This window comes from Oreochromis aureus, linkage group 14, assembly GCF_013358895.1.
Source record: "Oreochromis aureus strain Israel breed Guangdong linkage group 14, ZZ_aureus, whole genome shotgun sequence".
NCBI lineage: Eukaryota > Metazoa > Chordata > Actinopteri > Cichliformes > Cichlidae > Oreochromis > Oreochromis aureus.
Window position 1 is genome coordinate 32,713,053 of NC_052955.1, and position 22,075 is coordinate 32,735,127.

Genomic DNA, 22,075 nt, shown 5'->3' on the forward strand with positions numbered 1-22,075 from the left:
CCAGAAATAGTGCTACCTACTTAAACGGACACCTAAAATTTATCATTAATCAAAAATAGTAATAATAATAAAAATAACAATAATAATGAAATACACAAACGTGGCCTCAAATGTACGGGACGCATTGATAAACACGAGAAACTTCAGTTGAGCAAGAGCCTAAACAGAATATGGCATTGATTGTTCCTATACCTCTATGAACGCATCTTCCGCTACCAGACAAACATGGCGACCTGCATCGGCATGGTTGCTAAAGTTGGGGTTTTTGCAGCTGCTGTGTTAAAGCCGGTAGCCAGACAGTGTCCAGGGCATAGGGTAAATGTATTTGTCCCGCATCGCTTGTCGCATGGAGTCCGGAGTCGTTTGTACGAGCATGTCCGTGAAGGCTACAGTGACAAGCCTGAGCTGGACATGAGAGCCGTGTGTGAGGAGACTGACAAAGTCATAGCTAATGTAGAGAGCAGGAAAGGGGACCTGCGAGGGGACGATGTGAGGAAAATTGTAAGCGGTTTTAGTTACTTATTAAGTACTGTTTGTGGCATTAAAACACCATAATTTTATCTCATGTCAAAACTAGTTTGTTTTTTTTCTGAATCTTATCACTTGACTGAAAAATCTGTTTTTACAATAAGCCTTTACATGCATTTACTTAAAATGTAACATGTGATGTCACAAACTCCCACTGATGCGTAGATGTGTAAAGATTTAGGGCAAGTAGTGAGGAATTTTTCCTTCTTCTGCAGGTGAATCTTCTAGACTAGGAGGTCAACAAACTGTACTCTAAAACCTCATAGCAGACTGATACTCAATCATCTAAATGGAGTAAAAACCTAACATGCATGTTTGTGAGGTTTGCTTTAATTTTTAAATAATTCAACTGTATTACCTGCAGGTCACAATTAGAGAAATACAATACCCTCTGTAATGTGTGGGACAAAAATGGCTGTAATTCTTATACTGTTCATGCAAAATCTTTTATAACCCTGACAATTAAACCTTAAAGTCTGCGCTTAAATGACATCTTGATTCCCTGATTTGCAATCCACTGTGGTGGTAGTGGAAAGAGGCAAAAAAAAAAAAAAAAAAAAACTACTATGGAGGGCACTGCAAGCCTAGCCTGGATCTAAAAATTGACAAAAATGTCTAGTCATGCTGACTGACCTTAAAACTACACTTTTTTTCTACTTACCATAATAAAAAGTGATGTCTTTGGTGTGAATACTTGTGACTGTAAGCATGATATCTTATCATGAAATCATCTGGGAAACAAAAAACAAAGCAGTTGTTTAAAATTAGATCGACTGTGTTATATTTGACTCATTAGTTCTCAGTGTTTTTACATATGTACACCTGCTTAACATTACTATTGTCTAATTTGCTTGCTTTTGACTTGATCATCCTGATTGTGTACCTTTTAGGTGTGTGTGTGGCAGGAGCTCCAGGCAGTAAAGACAGAAATCTCTGAACTGGAGGAAGAGAAGCGGCACATCAGCGATATAGTCAGAGGACTAGTGGTGAGAAATGGTTATTACAGCTCTAAACATTATAACCCGAATGAACTTGAGTTTCTATCGAGGTTTGCGTCATCATTTACTCTGCTTTGAGTTTTTATTTTGTGTTGTTCCAAGTTGTCAGAGTGTAGATTTGTAGATTTCTATGACCTAACTGATCTTTTCCTCACAGACAAAGGAGGACAAGAAAGCCCTCGCCAATGTAAGTTTCACTTCAGAACCTTGTCTCTTTTATTACTGAATCAGTTAACCTTCCTACTTCCCCATGTTTTTGATCTATAATAAATCTCATGTGGCACCACTTCTGAGTCTTTGCTCCTTTCTATTCTTTAGCTTCCAGAGTACAACCAAGCTCTTCAGAAGGGCAGAGAGATCCGCAACAGACTCAGTCATCTGTACCACAAAGAGACTGAGCTGGATGAGGAACACTATGGCCGAGCACTCAGGCTGCCCAACACTACACACCCTGCTGTGGTCAGGACACACTATGCACACACACTACTTTGTCCTGAGCCGCTTGGGAGAGATTTACTGTGAAGCTCAAATCACTAAGTCTAAGTTTCTCTTGCTCTTTCCAGCCAGTAGGAGATGAGAGCCAGGCGAGGGTGGTGGAGCTCGTGGGACAGAAACCAGGTGACTAATGAGATGAGAAGTGCAGATTTCTAAACTTTAAATTGATTACCTAATATTTTTTAATGAATGCTGACGCAAACGTGTGTGCGTGTGCTTCTCTGGTATAGAGTTTGACTTTAAGCCCAAAGGACATGTAGAGCTGGGAGAAGAGTTAGGACTCATCAGGCAGAGGTGATGATGACTCTGTTTGTTGTTTACAGTCCTTCACTGTACTGTATGCCCACTATAACACTGTCTAATATACAGTACAGGCTACAGGCTACTTTAATTTAAATAAACTGCGCTATTTGCATTTCCTCTGTCCACTGCTGCAGGCATCTAGCTCATGTCTCAGGCCACAGGTCCTACTATCTTCGAGGAGCCGGGGCCAGACTTCAAGCTGCACTCCAGAACTTTGCCCTTGACACGCTACAGCGACGGGTACGTGTGTTTGGTCATTTGATGTGATCCCCGGATAATTAATGTTTGTAGTGTGTATTATTCTCAATATCTAGACATTCCCCCTTTGACTCCTACAGGGCTTCATTCCCATGGTTGTGCCTGATATGCTGAAGGGTGCAGTGTTTGTGAGTACCAAAGCTCAGGTTTCTAAAGTCACAATAAAATAATTTTGTCATACGCTGTACATAAAGGATAGTCTCATCCATCAAGACACTCACTGTTCTGTGTAGTCTCGTCTTTCAGCCTCATTTTAAGGCTTTAATTTGAGTTTATTGTTTGCCAGATATAAGCACAGTTTAGGAGCTCAGTTTTGCTGCCGAGTAGGCGCTCACCTGTCACTCAAAGTGGCTATGCCCCCAAATTAAAGCCTTAATAAAATGAAAATGACTGAGTCAGACACATTCACCTGGTTACCTTGTCATAACCTTTTCAATTAGCCATAGAAATGAAAGCCATTTTTCAAAACCAGGCCATAAACATATTCATATCTGTAGCAAAGTTGAGCATTTTAACATGGGAGTCTATGGGGATTGACTCACCTTTGGTGCTAACACATCTGCATTAGCCTCATTTTTCAGCCGTGAAGGTTGCTGCTTGAATTTTAAATAGAACAATTTTAATTTAAATTATTCTAAATGAATTGTTTTGCAGTTATATATAAATTTTCATTAAAGTAACTGTGCTCTCTGATTTGACCACCTCCAGGAGGGTTGTGGGATGCAGCCCAATGCCCAAAGCTCGCAAGTCTACTCACTGAACCCTGCACGTTTCCCAGACCTCAACCTGGCTGGAACTGGAGAGGTTGGGGTGGCAGGTAAAGCTTTTTGTCCATTTCCTCACAGTTTCAAATAAACAGTTGGTTGTTTATCAATACAGCAACAGTGTGTTGTATTGTTTAGTAAGCCTACAGCTATCGAGTGTAGTAACTGAGAGAGGTCTGCTTAGTCCCAACAACATTTGATCATTCAAGCATTCGATCGATTGCTGAAGTGAGATGTCGTGTGTCTTGCTGTCCATCAACATATCAGTAGTCAGGTTTCAGTAAAGAAAAGCTCTTGTGGATCTCGGTACGTTTGGTTACGTTTCTTTAATCTGAGGGGTGGTAATGTGTAAACTGGATGCATCCATTTGTGTCTCTTCCCTCAGGCTATTTCATGGATCATGCAGTGAACTGGAAGGACCTGCCTGTCAGGTGAGGTGCACCCCACCTCTTACTTTGAGATATATGGAGTAATTACACGTCACGTGGTGCTGTCGTGTCTGTGTGCAGGACGGTGTGCAGCAGCACCTGCTACAGAGCAGAGACCGACACAGGCAGAGAGACATGGGGGCTCTACAGAGTACATCATTTCAATAAGGTCAGAAGCCACACGGAAGTTTAATGTGTACATTTGCTGTACACGGACAAACCAGTGATAATGTAAATGGTTATTTGCTTGTTTGGCTGCTTGCTTTTGAATAAACAATTCCTCCTGCTGAACTACTATGTGCGTCTGTGCAGGTGGAGATGTTTGGAGTGACGGCAGATGAGACAGGAGAAGAAAGCTCGCAGCTGCTGCAGGAGTTCGTCAGTCTGCAAAAAGAGATGTTTTCTGCACTGGAACTGCACTACAGGTCAGCACACACACACACAGTCTTACTGTCTCCTCAGCTGTGTTATTTGTTCAGCTCGGACTAAATGATAGTGTTGTACAGTGTGGAAATATTCTGAAATGCAAAATGGCGATGTTCCTCCCCCTGTTTTCTCTCAGTGAATGCTTGCACTGGTAGTTAGAAATAGTTTCGTGTAGTGAGGAAAGACGCAAAAGCTGAGCATGACAACATAAGACCAAAGATATAAAATATTAAGTGTAAAGGTATTTTTATTGTTGATGTGTGAACACATTTTATATGTATCTGTTTTCCGTGTTTCTGTGGCCCTCTATACCCACTACAGTGGTTGCTTTGTTCCACGACATCATCCCACAGTCACTTGTATTTATATCCACCGTTAAGACGCAGGAAGACACTGCAGTATTTTTCTGAAAGCTAGGTGTCGCCACTCAGACAATATTGCCACATAAGTGCTGATATAGGAGAAGAACTCAAAACCAGAAGCCAACAATTTGTCAAGTGTTTTTTTTTTTTCCACTACAAACTCAGGTTTTCTGTTCCAACATCTGTATATCCAACATCTATATGTCTCTGAGCTTCTGTACTGGAACATCATTAAAATGGCAGTATAGACTGACAAGATCGTACACTAGTCTCTTCAGTTCAGCTGCAGTGGCCACGGCACAGCTGGATAGGTTACAAAGATCAAGATGTGCATGACTGGCTAAAGCAAGACAGGATGTGATGTCAAATTCAGTGCACAACACAATGAACATATTGGAGCTATAAGGGTTTTCTGCCCAATATTAGCGTGGTAGTGTTTAGTTTCCTTGGCCAGGTGAGGTTTGCGCCCTTATTATTCTATTAGTTCACTGGAAATCTCAATATGAGGGCCAAAGAAATTGAGATTTTTCCATTGAAAGTGGAAAAGTCCATTAGGCTGTAAAACCAAAAGAAACCTATCAGATATAAGAAACTGATACGTCCTTTAAATGAAGGATTGTACTGGCCATCTTTGCCAGAAATCATTTGAAAGAGCCTGAACAGTTCTGAAAGAAAAATTAAGTGGACAAATGAAACTAAAATGGTGTTTAAGAAAAGTATGGAGGAGGAGAGAAACGGCTCATGATCAGAAGCATAACACATCATCTGTAAAATATGGTGGAGGTAATGTTGTGGTATGGACATGTACGGCTAGAACCAGGTCACAAGTGGTGGTGATTGGTGACATTATGACCTCGTCCCTCTTCTTGGTAAAACTTGGCATAATTTCAGTACTTCTGAAAAAAACAAAAGCAAAAAAACAAAACAAACCTTCAACTTCGACTGGAAAGTGACCCAATTAGGATTCGTCTGTTAACGGTCACATTTTTGGCCATTCAAGTATGAACAGGTGAGCTGTGTTACAATGGTACACAAGTGTCTAAAAGGATAGAATGATAACATTTTATATCCAAGAGGTGGATTCTGGGGAAAAATGCTTCTGAATTGCTCATTGACAGGCTGACAATCCCATGTAGTCATAAAGCAGTGAGTTTAGTTGAACCCTGTTCTGTCTTGAATTTGAACTGAAACAGAAAAAAGTACATTTAAAGCTTGAGTCACCCAATGTCTACAGAAAATGCAGCACTACTTTCACTTTACACATCCCTCAGTTAAATGTTGAGATCCGACCCTTACCTGTGAGTGTTTTCTTCTTCAGAGTGCTAGACATGCCGACAGAGGAACTTGGTCCTCCAGCACATAGAAAGTATGACATTGAAGCCTGGATGCCTGGGAGAAACAGCTATGGAGAGGTCAGCCCTGTTATATAAATATTACCCATTTACCTACTTACCTCCAGTTACCTCATTTCTATTTCTAATCAAGAAGCTTTCAGTTTGAACAGTCAGTAGTGACTCACACCACTCCTGCATGAATAAATTTAAGGACTGGTTTTTATAATTGTTGCTCATTTTATATCCTCTATATCTCAGGTTTCCAGTGCGTCCAACTGTACAGACTACCAGAGCAGACGCCTCAACATCCTGTATGAGAGAGAGGACGGCAGTCTGCAGTACGCCCACACAGTAAGACTGCGGATGATCCAGCACTGCTGTATATTGCTGCTGATTACATATACCACCTCCGTAATCTATGTTTTCTTCCTCATCCTAGGTGAACGCCACAGCGTGTGCTATCCCCCGAACCGTAATCGCCATCCTGGAGACTCACCAAACCAAAGTAAGACACCAGCAGCAGCTTTTTTTTCCACATTATTATGAAAGACAGTTCTGTTGTATATTCCCCTCATGTTTCTCATAATAAAACACCAGTTCATCTACCTGACACAGTGTATAATGTGTAATATTTGTGGTGTTGTGACTGTTGTGATTCATGTTTAAATCACTTCTGTCAAACTCACATCCTACCCTTCCAAACATTTTTTTCTGGGACCTTGCACATCACGTGAGGTTCTAAATAAATTTTACTCGACCTAGTTACAGCAGCTGTCTGCAGTAATGCGCCCCGTTGCACACGCCACAGTGGTACAACAAAGGAAAGTTGATGTTGAAAACCCAAAGTAGAGGCTGCTGGGAGAGAGACAACTTCTTTACTGAGTGTAAAGAAAAGCCGGTGACTCTATGTGCCACAAGACAGTTTGTGTTTGCAAAGAATAATTTGTTTTGTAATTCTGAATCGGCACAGAGCCACAGAAGGGTTAGAAGTTGTGACGGGCAAGTCTCACTGCAGCAGTGGAAACGGCGACCGAGTCAGGGATTCAAATAGAAATCTCAGTTTATTTCCAGATTGTTTATCGTAAACAGTTTCATGCCAAAAGTTGAATGGTATCGATGAACTTCAAGATCAAGGATCTTTTAATTTTTTCTAAAACCCACTGAGCTGTCACGTTCAGGCTCTATACCAGGGGTCTCAAACTGGCAGCCAGGGGGTCCCTTGCGGCCCACATCACCCCTACTTTATAGTGACGTGAAGTTACTTTTTTGTTAGGGGGGATTTGTTTGCTGTTGCGTGCAATGCTAAAATAAGTTCTTTAAAAAGGAAAAAATGACTTAATATGAAGGTAATATGAGCAGAAAGAGAGTACCAATTTGTTCATTTGGTAGTTCAGTGAAAGGCTTCAGTTAGTTAAGAGTGAGAAAAATAATTGTGCTCACTTTAGCAGTTTTGTCTTGTTATACAAAATTTGAAATTTCAAAAAACAAACAAAACACTACATTTTTGGAAATGTTTGTGGGTGTTTTCATTTTTGTATGTTTTGTGTTTTTTGTTTTTTGTACTACTTGAACACTAAAGTGTCCCTTACATGAGATGACAGAACCAGAAGTGGCCCACAGATATTTTAAGTTTAAGACCACTGATCTAGACTGTAGTAAAAGACAGACATAGATACCTTAACATCACATATACCTCAGCTAAACATTTTCGCCATTGCAGCAGGCTGATTTTTTTCGTTTTCAGCCTTTCTTTTGATTTGCTGCTGTGTTTGGATCATTGTGCTGTTCCAGGACGCAGTTTGGGCTGAGCTTTAGCTGTGGTACAGAAGGCCTCCCATTTGACTTTACAGTATTTTGGTACACAGGAGTTCAGTGACTGCTGAAGGTGCTTAGCTCCTGTAGCTGCAAAACAAGCCCAAATCATCACCCCTCCACCATCATGCTTGACGATTGGTATGAGGTGTTGGTGCTGATAGGCTGTGCTTGGTTTTACGTTTTCACAGAGGACTTGTTCTTGAAATCTTGTGGTTTGTACAGATGCAGCTTTTCGAACCTAACTCATGCTGCCATGTTCTGTTTCTACAGGGAGTGCAGAATTATTAGGCAAATGAGTATTTTGTCCACATCATCCTCTTCATGTCTTACTCCAAGCTGTATAGGCTCAAAAGCCTACTACCAATTAAGCATATTAGGTGATGTGCATTTCTGTAATGAGAAGGGGTGTGGTCTAATGACATCAACACCCTATATCAGGTGTGCATAATTATTAGGCAACTTCCTTTCCTTTGGCAAAATGGGTCAAAAGAAGGACTTGACAGGCTCAGAAAAGTCAAAAATAGTGAGATATCTTGCAGAGGGATGCAGCAGTCTTAAAATTGCAAAGCTTCTGAGCGTGATCATCGAACAATCAAGCATTTCATTCAAAATAGTCAACAGGGTCGCAAGAAGCGTGTGGAAAAACCAAGGCGCAAAATAACTGCCCATGAACTGAGAAAAGTCAAGCGTGCAGCTGCCAAGATGCCACTTGCCACCAGTTTGGCCATATTTCAGAGCTGCAACATCACTGGAGTGCCCAAAAGCACAAGGTGTGCAATACTCAGAGACATGGCCAAGGTAAGAAAGGCTGAAAGACGACCACCACTGAACAAGACACACAAGCTGAAACGTCAAGACTGGGCCAAGAAATATCTCAAGACTGATTTTTCTAAGGTTTTATGGACTGATGAAATGAGAGTGAGTCTTGATGGGCCAGATGGATGGGCCCGTGGCTGGATTGGTAAAGGGCAGAGAGCTCCAGTCCGACTCAGGCGCCAGCAAGGTGGGGTGGAGTACTGGTTTGGGCTGGTATCATCAAAGATGAGCTTGTGGGGCCTTTTTCGGGTTGAGGATGGAGTCAAGCTCAACTCTCAGTCCTACTGCCAGTTTCTGGAAGACACCTTCTTCAAGCAGTGGTACAGGAAGAAGTCTGCATCCTTCAAGAAAAACATGATTTTCATGCAGGACAATGCTCCATCACACGCGTCCAAGTACTCCACAGCGTGGCTGGCAAGAAAGGGTATAAAAGAAGAAAAACTAATGACATGGCCTCCTTGTTCACCTGATCTGAACCCCATTGAGAACCTGTGGTCCATCATCAAATGTGAGATTTACAAGGAGGGAAAACAGTACACCTCTCTGAACAGTGTCTGGGAGGCTGTGGTTGCTGCTGCACGCAATGTTGATGGTGAACAGATCAAAACACTGACAGAATCCATGGATGGCAGGCTTTTGAGTGTCCTTGCAAAGAAAGGTGGCTATATTGGTCGCTGATTTGTTTTTGTTTTGTTTTTGAATGTCAGAAATGTATATTACATTAATATCAAACATTCAGCTTTGATATTAATGTGTTTTTGGGTTCATTGAGAACATGGTTGTTGTTCAATAATAAAATTATTCCTCAAAAATACAACTTGCCTAATAATTCTGCACTCCCTGTACATCAGAGGCTTTCTCCTTTAAACACTTCCAAACAATCCATACTTGTATAATTGTGCCATCATGAACTTTAACCATTAAATTTCTCTGAGCTTTACACGGCCGACCTTTGAGGTAAATTTGCTGGGATGTCCACTCTTAGGAAGCTTGTAGCACGTGTTAACACACACCTGAATGCTCCAGACCAGCAAAGTCCCAAACTTCTTTTTGTAAAGGCACTCACACTCAGTGATAATCAATTAATGAAGTGCATTTGAATAACACCAACTGGCTGTTAATTCTTATAGAAGTAGTGAGGGTGTATTTAGTTTTTCCACAGGAATTGATAAAGTCTAGCTTTTTCTCTCATCATATGTTTTCAAGAAGTTTTGAAACTAAGACTATACTTATGTTCTCTCACCAGGAGGGAACAATACGTGTTCCCCGAGCCCTGCAGCCTTACTTGAGTCTGGAAGTGATTGAGAAGCCAAAGTACACTCCACTGAAATACATCGGACCCAATCAGCGCTACCCGCCACCAAGGCCGGCTCCTAAAATTAGTTGACACTAACACAAGTTCAACGCTTTAAACAGAAGCCATCGTCTACATAAATAAATGTTTGTTTGTTTATTTAATGCAAGTGGATTGGTTGATTGACTATGTCCCTCAAAAGAAATAAAAAACATTCCTTTGTCTAATGTAATGAAACGGGTGTCTTTTGTCTGGATAATTAGAGGAACAATAAGAAAAAAGCAATAAAAAAAGTGTGTATATCTCCAATATGGTTACTTTGGTATTTTTTTGTCAGGGGGCTGCATTTATAGACCTTGTAGATGGATTAGCTCTACAACAAAAACACACTATGTGCCTTTGAAGGGGGGAGCTTGCAGTTGGATATTTAATAACTCCCAAAGGTGACATAAAGACTTGTTAATGTGCCTTATATTACCAGCTGTTTCAAAGTGATCTGCTAAAATAATTGAGCAGCAGCTAGAGGAGGTGATGAAGCCTACAGGGAGCCTGCAATCAAAGTGTTATCCTAATAGTGTCATTGAAGAGCGCTGGGGTTTAAACAGAGCGCAGTTTAAGTGAATTTATTTTCGCTTGACTCTAAGGAGAGCTGCATGCCCCTACTGTTATCACAGTTGATGCGCAAATATTTTTGCTAAGTACAGGACGTCAACCTGATTCTCTGGCACCGGTCTGGGCTTTAATCGGTCACCTGACACCACACACACAGACACACACACAGGACTGTGCTCCGCGGCTCGGCTCCACCTCGCTCGGCGGGTGTGTGAAGAAGATCCAGCCCGTTATTTCAAGGTTATCTCCTGCAGGAGCCTCACTTCCCGGATCCTATGGGAATTCTGATAACCGCGGTGTTTCTCTGGGCTGCCGTCGGAGGTAAGCGTTCATCACATCCATTAAACACACACACAGTGTGCATGCAGGGCGCTTTTAGTGTGAAGTGGCGGCAAAAAATTGGCAAGCTAAGCCGGAGACGACCCAGTTCTTTACACACTACTACCTCAGCTATTCTTTTTACCGCCATGGAGCCGGCTTTGTGATAGACATAGACACAATAAACGCGTTTTAGCGCTACTTTGTGGCGCAGACTGGGGCTTTATGCTAACCTAATGGCGGAATCCGCAGGGGTTTAAGACTAATAGGCTAAACAGGAGCGTTGTTACATAATTTGTTGTGCGCCCACCTTTGTGTTTGTGTGCCTGTGGGACGATACTGCTTCTGGCCGTAGACACATTTCATACACTGAGGAGTATTTCGGTGTTTAGGGACTCCCGGCGTTGTCCGCTACAAATCCAAATGGAAAAAGCTCCGCGCGCAGGTGAGCGGAACAGCGCACACGTGCGCGTGCTGCTCAGCTGCACGCGCCAGCCGCTGCGAGAGCCAGCGTAATCAATTATAACAGACCGCGTGCGGGGTGTGAGAAGCAGGGGAAGTATGCCTCACACACACACACACACACACGCGCGCGCGCGTCTGCAGGGGCGCACAGCTCTGTCAGTAACCTATAGGTACAAACTGTGGGTTAGAGTTGTGTCGCAGTGTGTGAGGGCAATAACCCCACCCTAACACTATACAACCAAATCTATTATTACATTAAACTGGATATAAAATACTCCTGAATGCAACTGCCGCTCGACATCGATCAATGCCAAGACTCCATATTGCGCATCCTTCAACCCCCCATAATAAATGCATCTATTGCTGATGCAGACAGACATTTTGGGGCTTGTTGAGCAGCTCGTGTACTCCACTAATTTGACTTGGACACGTGATGTATTCATTTCAGAGCGGACAAGTCGATATAAAGCCAGATCACGGTGATAATTATGGCACTGGGGTGTCCCAGCTTTCACACACACACGCACACACACACTTCGTCATCACATGGACTTGCAGACTGTTTAAAGGCCAAACTGTAGGCAGCTCACGTGTCTGCGAGGGGGCACCAGTGGTATCAGCTGGTCCCGTATTGATCCTGCACTGATCGGGCTGTGAGCTGCGATCCCACAGAGCCCAGATAAAAGTCAAAGCTTTGATTTTCCTCAGTATCTTTTATTATTTATAATTATTTGTGAATACATAACATTTGAAGTCATGTTTGATGAAGTGAACCTTTATGGCGTCTTTTAAACAAAACCATTGTTGTTAGTTGATAGACACAATCAAAGTGAAGTGAATTGCTCATGGTTTTAATAAATAAGCCGATGAGAAACACTAAAAAAACAAAAACAAAACAACTGTTGATTTCCATTATGTGCCTCTGCAGATATACTTTTTTGTAGATGTGGGTAATTCCTTAGAAACGTCCTTACAAATATTCTCCTTTGTGTATTTTGGGTGGCACTGTTAGTGTGGTATGCTTGACAGTGGTGGAAGAAAAATGCACTTCATGCTAATACAAGTACACTTCATTAGGCATTTTCAGTCAGTCAAAAATATTATGACAGTTAAAAACTTCTTTATGTTTCCCTTTTAACGTCAGGGGCCCAGACTTGACAAATTTGTTGGAAAGATTATATTTACCTTTATTTACGCATGATTTTCTTCATAATTGTGATGGCGAAGTACCACTAAAAAAACAGAAAACAATCTTGTAAAGTAAAGTTAACATGTGCAATGACATTCGTGAACAAAGGGTGAATAAAACTGCTGGAACTGAGCAGCATCACATCTCACACTTCAAACAGTCCTCGCTCCCGGTGCGCAATAAAGAAGGAGAGAGTTGCAGGTTGCAGGATGAACATGGATTCTCGGTCCTCGTTAGATGCAGTGTATCACCATGAGGAAAAGGCACCGACAGAGCAGCTTAGTGTGCCTTTAATGACATGCTGGCTGGTGTGGGATTGGTGACTGATTTAACCCGGGTGGGAAACTACCTTGTGAGCTAAAGCTTCTGGGAATGACTGCATCCTGGAGTGCGAGAGAGAAGGGGGGACTGGGAGTTAAGCACATTAACAAGGGAACAGCTCCACCTACGCTCGCACAGAGCAAACCGTTGGAAAGTAAACAAACTACTTCATCTGTGGTGCAAGGTTTCAGCTCCTTTTACTGATAGAAAACTGCTGATTACATTGATTTTTAGTCCAATTGTCCCTCCGTGCCTCACCGTGTTCACTCTGCGTGTCTGTCTGTGGTTTGTGTTTCAGTGGGAAGCCGGCCAGTAATCTCACCCCTTAATGATGCAAAGGTGAGGAACAAGACTTTTAAAAAAAAAAATTTCATCCATCAGTCTGCTGCTTTTTAATTACTCCACTGTAAAATATGTGTGTGTGTTTGTGTGTATTGTATCATTGTACCATTAGGTTGAATGTATTATTCAGGAGACACTGAATGAAGATGGGTCACCGCATGATTGTGGCCCACAGCTAGCAGGTAGGTAACCAATTAGCTGTTCTTAAGAGATCAGATGGTGTCATGCAGGGTTTAGTGTGTGCGGTTTGATTGCACGGTGATTAGGCTCGCTTGTGTCTAATTGTTTTTTGCAGATGAACTTGATGAGGTGCACAGGCATCAGGGTCTTCTCAGGGAGCTGCAGAAACTGGCTGATGATGGTACACATGAATTCACACTGCCTCAGTCTGATGTTGTTTTTAAGATATTACTACTAAAAAAAACCCATAAAACATGAGCACTTATATTTGCTGTCTTTTCTTATGTCACACTGACTGGTTCCATTTTTCAGAGAGAGATAAGGAGCGTGATGATGAACGGCAGCGGTACGAGTACAATCTGGCCAATGATGAGAAGGACGAGAATGACTTCGAGGAGACAGGCGAGGACGAGAGAGATCTGAGCAACCTCGCAAAGGAGACAGAGGGAAAGGAAGAAGACAAAACAGAGGATGATGACACCAAGGAGAAGGTGATGGAGGAGCCGCGCATTGAAGATAGAGAGCGGGATGACGAGGAGGAACGAGCCAAGGAGCTCGAGGAGCTGCTTGCCGAAGAGCTCGCCAAGAAAGGCAAGGAGGAGAGAAATGACGAAGAACTCAAAGAGCTGCTGAAGGAGCTTAAAAAGAAGAGGTACGAGGCGGTGAAGGAGAGGGAGATCCAGAAAGGCGCTGGGACGGAGCACAAGGACAAGGTGGAGGACAAGAAGAAGGAGGAGCAGCAGGACAAAGAAAAGAAGGAGGAAATGGTGGAGGACTTGGAGAAGCAGAGGCTCGAGGAGAGGAGGAAGAATGAGGTGGAACTGATGGTGGAGAAGGAGAAGGTGGAAAAAGAGTTGAAGGAGCTGCTCAAGGAGCAGGACAGCAAGGGCAAGCCAGAGCAGGAGAGGGAGAGGAAGGAGAAGCAAGAAGAGCTGGATGAGCTCGTCAGGAAGATGAAACGGGTGCAGGAGGAGGAACAGCAGGTGGCGCAGGGCAGAGAGAAAGAGGAAGACGAGGATCAAAAGAAGGGGGAAGAGAAGAAGGAGGACAGTGAGAAGAAGAAGGAGGAGGGCGAGGAAGGAGACAAAGAGCCCGACTCAGAGAAAACAGAGACTGGATTTAAGAAGGAAGAGGCAGCAGAGGCGGTGGAGGTGAAGGAGCCGCAGCAGAAGAGAGTGATGGAGAAAGCGAGCGATGAGGCTACACGGCAGTTTGAGCGGGAGCGGTACAAGGGTGAGGAGGAGGAGGATGGAAACGAGGAGGACGAGGAAGATGAGGATGAATATGTCAGGGAGGATGAGGAGGGGCAGCAGGAGGAGGAAGACAATGAGGAGGGTGAAGAGGAGGATGAAGAAGATGAAGGAGAAGTAAGTTAGAACAATTAATGGGTACATTCAGTCTTAACTGCAGATTACAGTGTAATTATACTGTAGTTACTTGGTAGTTATTGGGATGGGGAACCCATAGAACACAGGTGTCGGACTCCAGGCCTCGAGGGCTGGTGTCCTGCAGGTTTTAGATGTGTCCTTGATCCAACACAGCTGATTTAAATGGCTAAATTACCTCCTCAACATGTCTTGGGGTTCTCCAGAAGCCTGTTAATGAACTAATCATTTGATTTAGGTGTGTTGACCCAGGGTGTGATCTAAAACCTGCAGGACACCGGCCCTTGAGGCCTGGAGTCCGACACCCCTGCCATAGAATCACGATATCATCCTTGGTGATACAGTATTGATAAAGGGACACCAAATAACGACATTTTATTAAATAAATTAAAATTCTCTGGGAATACAAGAAACAAAAGGGGTCATGTGACATGGCAGGAGGCAACCTTGATAATCTCATTTTTAATCACGTAAAAACTAAATAAATAAATACATAAATAACTGAAGTAAGATAACTTTTTTAATTGGCTAAAAAATACTGACAAAGTTTAAATCTGAGGACATTACATGCAGTTAAAAAAAGGTGATAAATCACAATGTATGTTATTGTAATATTCAGTATATCACAAAGTAAAAGATTTTACACTTACAAAATCAAACATGAAGCATTAAGAGCAATACGTCTGAGTGAAATGCAAGTGTAATATATAAAATCAGTGGTTCATTTATTCAAACAATTAATCATTAAGGTAATTATGCTTGGTGTAAACTCAGTGTATACCAATCAAGTCAATTTAATTTGACCAGACTCCATTAAATGGAACATTTATTATTGCATGTATGTAAAAAATGTACGTTTTTATGCCAAATATATTTAAAAACATATACAAAGCGGGTGTTTTTTTTTGGGGGGGGGGGTCTCTTGTTACATTGACAGTGGTTTGGGATAATTGAAAAATATGCTTTCTCTTAGCTTGTCTGTGCAAATTACAAATGCACTGATTCCATGCTTGTGCAACTTTTTTTTAATCTGCAGGAGCTGCTGGAGATTGAAGCAGAGCTGCGCAAAGTGGCTGCAGAGCTGAGGGAACTTCGCAGAGGATAAGACACCCATAACACACACGCACAGCAGAATGACAAAACCCCTTTGTTGCATTCACAGTCACACATTCGGCTCACACAGTTTCCATTTAACAGCCTTCAAATCCCTTCAGCACTCAGAGGAATCTGTAAATGGACATTAGTCCAAAGTGTACATACTGTTGGTTCATTTCTGCTTTTAGATTGCCTGGAGGGAAAAAGAATACTCTTTTTTTCTTCTCCTTTGGTCATTTGGATGTGTTTTTGTGTTGAAGAAAAGCTTGTGCTCATCACCGTTGCCCCTGTCTTCTCGAGTATCTGTAAATAACGTGCGTGAGGTAGACAGGCGATAGATGCAATAGCATTTCAGCACTTTCATTCAGATGTTAGTTTGATTGCAGATTGCCAGCCACCAAGAGTCACGATCATAGCAATCAGCGCTTCTTTTACTCTGAAGGTTTCATCTTTGATGGCGTGTTCTTGTTTGGGGAAAAAAATACAGTTTCCCTATTATAAGTAGTTAGTGTATTTTAATATACAGTATATTTTGTGCAATAACTGATAACTGTGTGTACCCTGCTGTTCCGACTGTTAACGATACTGCTGATATTTGTACCCAGGAGGAAGTCGTTATCTCCTCTTCATTTCTTTGGCGACTTAAGTAGAAATGAGGATTGTTTGTTTCATTTGGCGCACGCACTGTTACAGCCAGACTGTTCGCGACGAACCGGGGTGACACGAGCGAAACACACACTTGCACGTACATCACACGTTAAGTTTGTCTTTTGCCTGGTTGATCGTGTGGCAGAAGGAGGTGATGTACTTACAGCTTACAAGGTCTAAAAGTGTCACCTCAGGTTTCTCAGCCAGCTTTGCACTCTTATCTTAACAAGCCAAGGAGGAGCTGAAGGAAGGAGGAGAGGAAACACTAAAGCCATTTGTTGTCTTTTTGGTAACAGCGACACCGACAATAATGTCGATAAATACTAGGTAGTGTTACATCCCAGTTTTCACGGCTGTCATGTCATTTGTGTAAATATCAGATATGTGGTCTGTAAGCCAAGGTCATAGGAAATATGAAGCAACACCGCCCCCAAGAGGACACTGGGCAGATATGCACTTAGTGCAGGATAACAGGGTTGCTACTGGAGGCCCACTTAGTGCAATAACACAGTATAGACTAGAGCACATGCGAATGCAATAATTAGCCAAATACTGAATTACTTAATGTATTTTAATATGTAATCAAAGTGCATCATGTGGTACTCGTATACAAATATTTCTCTTTTTTCTACAAGGCCGAGATTTATGATACGTTTATGTATTTGAACACTGGCCGAGCCGACGGTCAACTTGTGTAAACACGTGGTAATATTACGTGGAATATTATGAATCAACACTGACGATGTTATAGCAATCTATTCCAAAGAGGAGATGCTTGTTCGCTTAAAGGTTAATCAACATGAATGTACTGTAGTTCCTTTTTCTATAGAAATACAAAATGTTTCAACAAAATGCATCTCACAAACCAGCAGGAACACTGCAGGAAACGTCTGTGGGGAGGTGACGCGCTCAGCATAGAGGAATTATGACACAATATGGAAAAAAGTGATTAAAAAAGGCATTTGTAATATTACTGGCCAATCAGAGTGCTGTATTTTGTGCCTGCTGTATCTTCTTCTATGCTACCTGTCAAACAATAAAAAGAAAAGTATACTCAAGTACTGTAGGTTGCCTTTTTTTGCTTGTTTGTTGACCTTAACAGAGCAGAGACAATTAGCAGGTCAAAGTAATTAGTGTGTTTTGCAGAGGATAAAGTTCTGGATCAAGTTTTGTTTATCCTTTTGATGAAACCAATCCGTGATCAACTCCTGGGGTGACAAACACCCACGGTTTCCTCAGAGGAACCACCTGTAGTGTGCGAACCAGCGGCGGCGTGTTTGTCCAACACTGACTGGATGTGGCTGAGCAGAGAGGAGAAAAACTGAGGCATTCCCTCGTAGCCTAGCAGAGAAAAGAGCGCATCAGAAAATGACAGTGTCTTCCTGTGTGTAAGTCACGGTGTACTCCGGCACTACCTGGGAAAATGTTGATGTCGATGACGGTGAGCGCGTGCGTTCCTATGTTGATGATGACGTCCACGCCAAACAGGGCCATGCCGAGCTGAGCTCGGAGCTCCTTGACGAGGGCGGCCACAGCATCTGAGCTGGGACAAGGCGGGTCCACCATATGTTCATCCACCTTAGAATATGAGACGTGGCATTTTATGGTGGACATGAACAACATCTGACCTGTTGCTCTAAACTAAGTCAGAAATGTTACTCACAGACGTGAGATCAGAGTTCGACTCTGGTTTGGACACCTTTTGGCTGTTGAAGAAGATGGTCTTCCTGTCTGCAGGCAGGGAGAAAGAGAAACAGTTATACAGAAAGCAAAACTGGGTGATAACAGCGGCAAAGATAGTGAAAGCAGTAGAGAAAATGAAATGCTAGAACGCAAAACGAAAGGAAAAGCAAGAAAGGTAAGGGCAATGCAAGTAAGTAAAAAAAAAAGTTACAATAAAAAGTTAAAGATAAAAGACGGGAAAGACGAAAGGAATATTGGCGGGGTGGAAACTGACCACAGGGGCCGGAGGGAAAGTTCTTGATAGAGGGTCTCTCTACGCAGCAGTGCTTGTCTCCTACCACAAACACTTTGTACAAAACGGCTCCGTGGTTCACAAAACTCTGAAGCACACAGGGAGGATGGATATCAGCCAGACTGGCTGCACTGAAGAGCAGACACATCTGCAGCACATGGAGACCACATGAGATTAAGAAATGGAAACTTACAAGAATAAATTTTACAGTTAGTAGTTGGTAGATATCAAGTGGGATTTTGCGAGGCAGGAAAAACCAAATCAGCTACCTCATGTGAATATGAGCCGTGTGCCACTCTGGTTTTACAAACTGAGGTGAGGAAAAGAGGAAATGTTTGTGTGTTAGTATTTGAATTTTTATAAAACTGAATTGCATGTTACCTCCAGGCTTCACTCATACACACACACATGCATACATGCACACGAAGAGACGTATAATAATTAAGAAACGTAGAGGACAGACATTAAGTGAACTGACTGAGAGGAAATGTTAGGCCCTGTCTTATCACAGCCTGCTGAATGGATGACAGGTCATTTCCACTGTGGACCTCGAGGCATGGGGGACTGCAGATACGCCAGTCTGACAATCAAAGGAGAATGAGCAACTGTTAATTTCTGCGATTGAGCTGTAAGCTGCGTTACCCGTTGGGCTGAGAAGCTGCAGTCACCTCGGAGTGAACTGTTCAGTTGGCTCATTATCCGACACGAGACAAAGCGGTCTAATAGTTTAGCCATGGCAGGCAGGGGATCCAGCAGCACTGTGTCAGGATGAGCTGAAACATAACTCTGTGGTGGGAAAGAGAGAGGAGTCACTAACTGCTCATTAATGAAAATGCCCAGCTGCACCATTATTATTAACACCCGAGATTAAAAGACTACACACAGAGAGTACTGAAGTACCCTCTGTCAGCAGCCCCACAGTTTAAATAGGTGCAGCATTACCTGAAAGTTATCAAGGAGCTGCTGTGATTGGCTATCGTGCTCAGCTTCCACAATGACATCAGACAGCTTGTGAAGGATGATGTCAAAGGGTCCCTGAGGCCCCAGCGGCTGAGTGAGATCAATCTACAATAGAAAAAAAATGTACAGGCTATGTTAATGGAGTTGTTTTAATATAGAATTTTCTACTTTTTATTATAAGCTTCATTATCTTATTGTTTATGCTTTAATCCCAGTTTGGATTAGTGAGACAGACTCCCTCTCTACTTTTAGGACTAGACTTAAACTTTCCTTTTTCATGTAGTTGGGGCCGGATCGGGTGACCTTGAATCCTCCCTTTGTTACACTGCAATAGACCTAGGCTGCTAGGGGCTTCCCATGATGCACTGAGTGTTTCTTCTTCAGTCTCTATATATTTATACACAACTCTGTTTTTAATCATTAATTATTAGAGTCTTCCTCCCCTCACCCCCAACTGGTCTCAGCAGATGGCTGCCCCTCCCTGAGACTGGATCTGCAGGAGGTATCTTCCTTTTGAAAGCGAGTTTTTTTCCCTCCCACTGCCACCAAGTGTTTGCTCACAGGTCGTCATTAGACTGTTGGGATTTTCTCTGTATTACAGTAGGGTCTTTCCCTTACAATATACAGCACCTTGAGGAAACTATTGCTGTGATTCGGTGCTATATAAATACATTTTTTTTATTGAACTGAACCCATTGGCACACATATCCATACCTTATAATGTTCACACACACACTCCAATCAATGCACGAGGAGCAACTCAAGGTTCAGTATCTTGCTTGACATGCAGACTGGAGGAGCTGGAGATCAAACCACTAACTTTACAATTACCACATGACCCACCCACTAAACCTACAGAACCTGGCGCACTCGGGCTGTCTCTAAACAACTGTGCTTATCTTCTTAGGTCAAATCAGATAGGGCATTCTCAGGGTGGTGCAGCTGTAAGCCATAATTTAGATGTAGCCAATCTATGCTGTAGGAGTTTAATATAGCTAAATTCTAATATTATCACTCTTATTATCTTCATTTGTGCAGTCTTGAAGTGTACAAGACATGATCAAATGAGTCTGTGTTATTACTTTAAGTTTGAAACCATTGCATACCCAACCGGTAGTCAGCAGCAAGGACAGCAGGGGTGTTTCTTTGAATTGTGGCCACTTTTCCTAGAACACTTGGAAACCTATGACCAAGCGCCTTGTCATAGGGGAGTAATCTGACTGAAGGTGAATGTTCTTGTGATTTGGTGCTATATAAATAAAACTGAATAGAAAATTAGCACTGTCTTTAAGACTTATATGATTCAAGAAGAGAACAAAAATAGAGAACAAAGAAAAAAAACAATAAAATTGACCTCTGGGGAACACCATGTGACAGCTGTCTTGGCTTCAGGAGGGATCAGACGTTTTACAACCAAACCACAGAGCCAGTAGATAATTATGTACATTAGCAGGGCCTTGTCACTGGCACACCTACAGTCAATAGATTGCAACACAGTGACTCGCAACAACTTCCAGGAGCAAGGTCAACTGCATGACATCACACAGTATGTAAAAGGTTAAGACACCACATTAAATATATATAGACCTTGTTCACACAGTTCTTTTTATTTTCTTTTGGTATTGTTTCACACTTCGGTTTAAGCCACCAGCAAATCTTTCAGACAAGAAAAAAAGAGTCACTTCCTGATATCTGCTCCTGAAATCTAAATCACCATAAAACACACCCAGGTGGTTTTACACACCCCTGCAGTAGTATATACAGATATTTGTGTGCAGTTAAATGTCTGAACAGTTATGATTACGCATGAATTACAAGTTCACTACAAGCAGATTATAGCAGGTGGCCGCAGGTGGCTGTGATACTAACTGCTAAAGTTGTGGCCCCAAGTATGTGACTATGAGCGCATGGTGTTCCTAATCTATTGTCACAACTATCAAGCAAGTATGAAAACATCCGTCTACCGTCATGCACTTACAAAGACATGTAATGCTAGGGATGTTCGCCCACACACACACAAACAAGAAATTTTTTAGTCTTTAGTCTTTTTTAGACTTAAAACCCCCCAATTTTAATCTATTTTATTTTCCCCTTAATTTGGGAGTTTAAAATCATCTTACTCCTTGGAGTCTGGCACAGCATCACTCACACACTGGCTTGTTATCAACGTGACTACGTAACAACTAAAAAAACTGGCCAGTCTTCAGCCTTGCATTTCATCTGACTCGCCATTGTTATTGCAAACACCCGAGATTAAAAGCCAAGGTGATTTCATGGGAGAAAAAAAAACTCACCTTTACCACTTCCACTCCATGGTCTCTGTAGGAAAAAGCATTAAAGTGCTTATAGTCTATTGTTATGTTTTGTAACACATATTGAACAAGACTATACTGACAAATCATTCAGTAAAGAGAATTTTACAGTTGAATAGCCTAAGAGTAACACAGTAATTACACTTACGCACAGAACCGTATGAACGCGTCCAGGTTCATCCTCCTGCACTTCTTGTCGCTGAGCCAGCAGCCCACCCTGCGCCCTGACATCCGGACCCCAGCAGCCGAGGGACCGCACACGCGCACGGACTGGCGATCCATTCATCCCTTCCCTGTGCCACTTCTGCTCGGGAGTGTCGAGTCCTCTCACTCTTTTATGGGGACAGTCATGAGTCATGGTAGTCCGAGTCCGCCTGGGGGGGGGGGGAAGCGAGAGGGCCAGTTTAACTGGTAGAGTCTCTTGACTTCCTCGTTGCCGCTGCCGTCCAATT

At 42.5% G+C, this 22,075-nt stretch overlaps 3 protein-coding genes across 5 annotated transcripts; 2 read left to right on the forward strand and 1 right to left on the reverse strand.

The window, feature by feature from the left end:
• Window positions 1–125: 125 nt before the first annotated feature.
• On the forward strand, window positions 126–10,048 carry sars2 (seryl-tRNA synthetase 2, mitochondrial). The gene is made up of 16 exons (XM_031741537.2): window positions 126–501; window positions 1,419–1,514; window positions 1,684–1,713; window positions 1,845–1,985; window positions 2,090–2,144; window positions 2,252–2,315; window positions 2,459–2,564; window positions 2,663–2,710; window positions 3,291–3,399; window positions 3,732–3,777; window positions 3,856–3,943; window positions 4,087–4,199; window positions 5,881–5,974; window positions 6,155–6,247; window positions 6,336–6,401; window positions 9,774–10,048. Exons 1-16 carry the CDS (start codon window positions 226–228, stop codon window positions 9,912–9,914), a joined length of 1,566 nt encoding a protein of 521 aa, XP_031597397.1. The 5' UTR covers window positions 126–225; the 3' UTR covers window positions 9,915–10,048.
• Window positions 10,049–10,333: 285 nt separating this feature from the next.
• Window positions 10,334–17,434, forward strand: LOC116321664 (high mobility group nucleosome-binding domain-containing protein 5). Its single transcript, XM_031741570.2, has 6 exons — window positions 10,334–10,754; window positions 13,025–13,065; window positions 13,181–13,250; window positions 13,364–13,429; window positions 13,561–14,615; window positions 15,670–17,434. The coding sequence occupies exons 1-6, from the start codon at window positions 10,709–10,711 to the stop codon at window positions 15,736–15,738; spliced, it is 1,347 nt and encodes a 448-aa protein (XP_031597430.2). The 5' UTR covers window positions 10,334–10,708; the 3' UTR covers window positions 15,739–17,434.
• On the reverse strand, window positions 16,930–21,992 carry LOC116321627 (inositol-tetrakisphosphate 1-kinase-like). Of its 3 annotated transcripts, none has more exons than XM_039622875.1 (10): window positions 21,776–21,992; window positions 21,606–21,630; window positions 19,294–19,416; window positions 19,020–19,137; window positions 18,830–18,931; window positions 18,621–18,661; window positions 18,334–18,499; window positions 18,040–18,107; window positions 17,792–17,954; window positions 16,930–17,717 (listed from the first exon to the last, which is right to left on the reverse strand). In XM_039622875.1, the coding sequence occupies exons 1-10, from the start codon at window positions 21,979–21,981 to the stop codon at window positions 17,578–17,580; spliced, it is 1,152 nt and encodes a 383-aa protein (XP_039478809.1). In that variant the 5' UTR covers window positions 21,982–21,992; the 3' UTR covers window positions 16,930–17,577. The 3 variants fall into 3 exon arrangements, with proteins under 3 accessions (XP_039478809.1, XP_031597388.1, XP_039478810.1); XM_031741528.2 differs by having other exon boundaries at window positions 21,772–21,987; XM_039622876.1 differs by lacking the exon at window positions 21,606–21,630 and having other exon boundaries at window positions 21,772–21,992.
• Window positions 21,993–22,075: the final 83 nt, after the last annotated feature.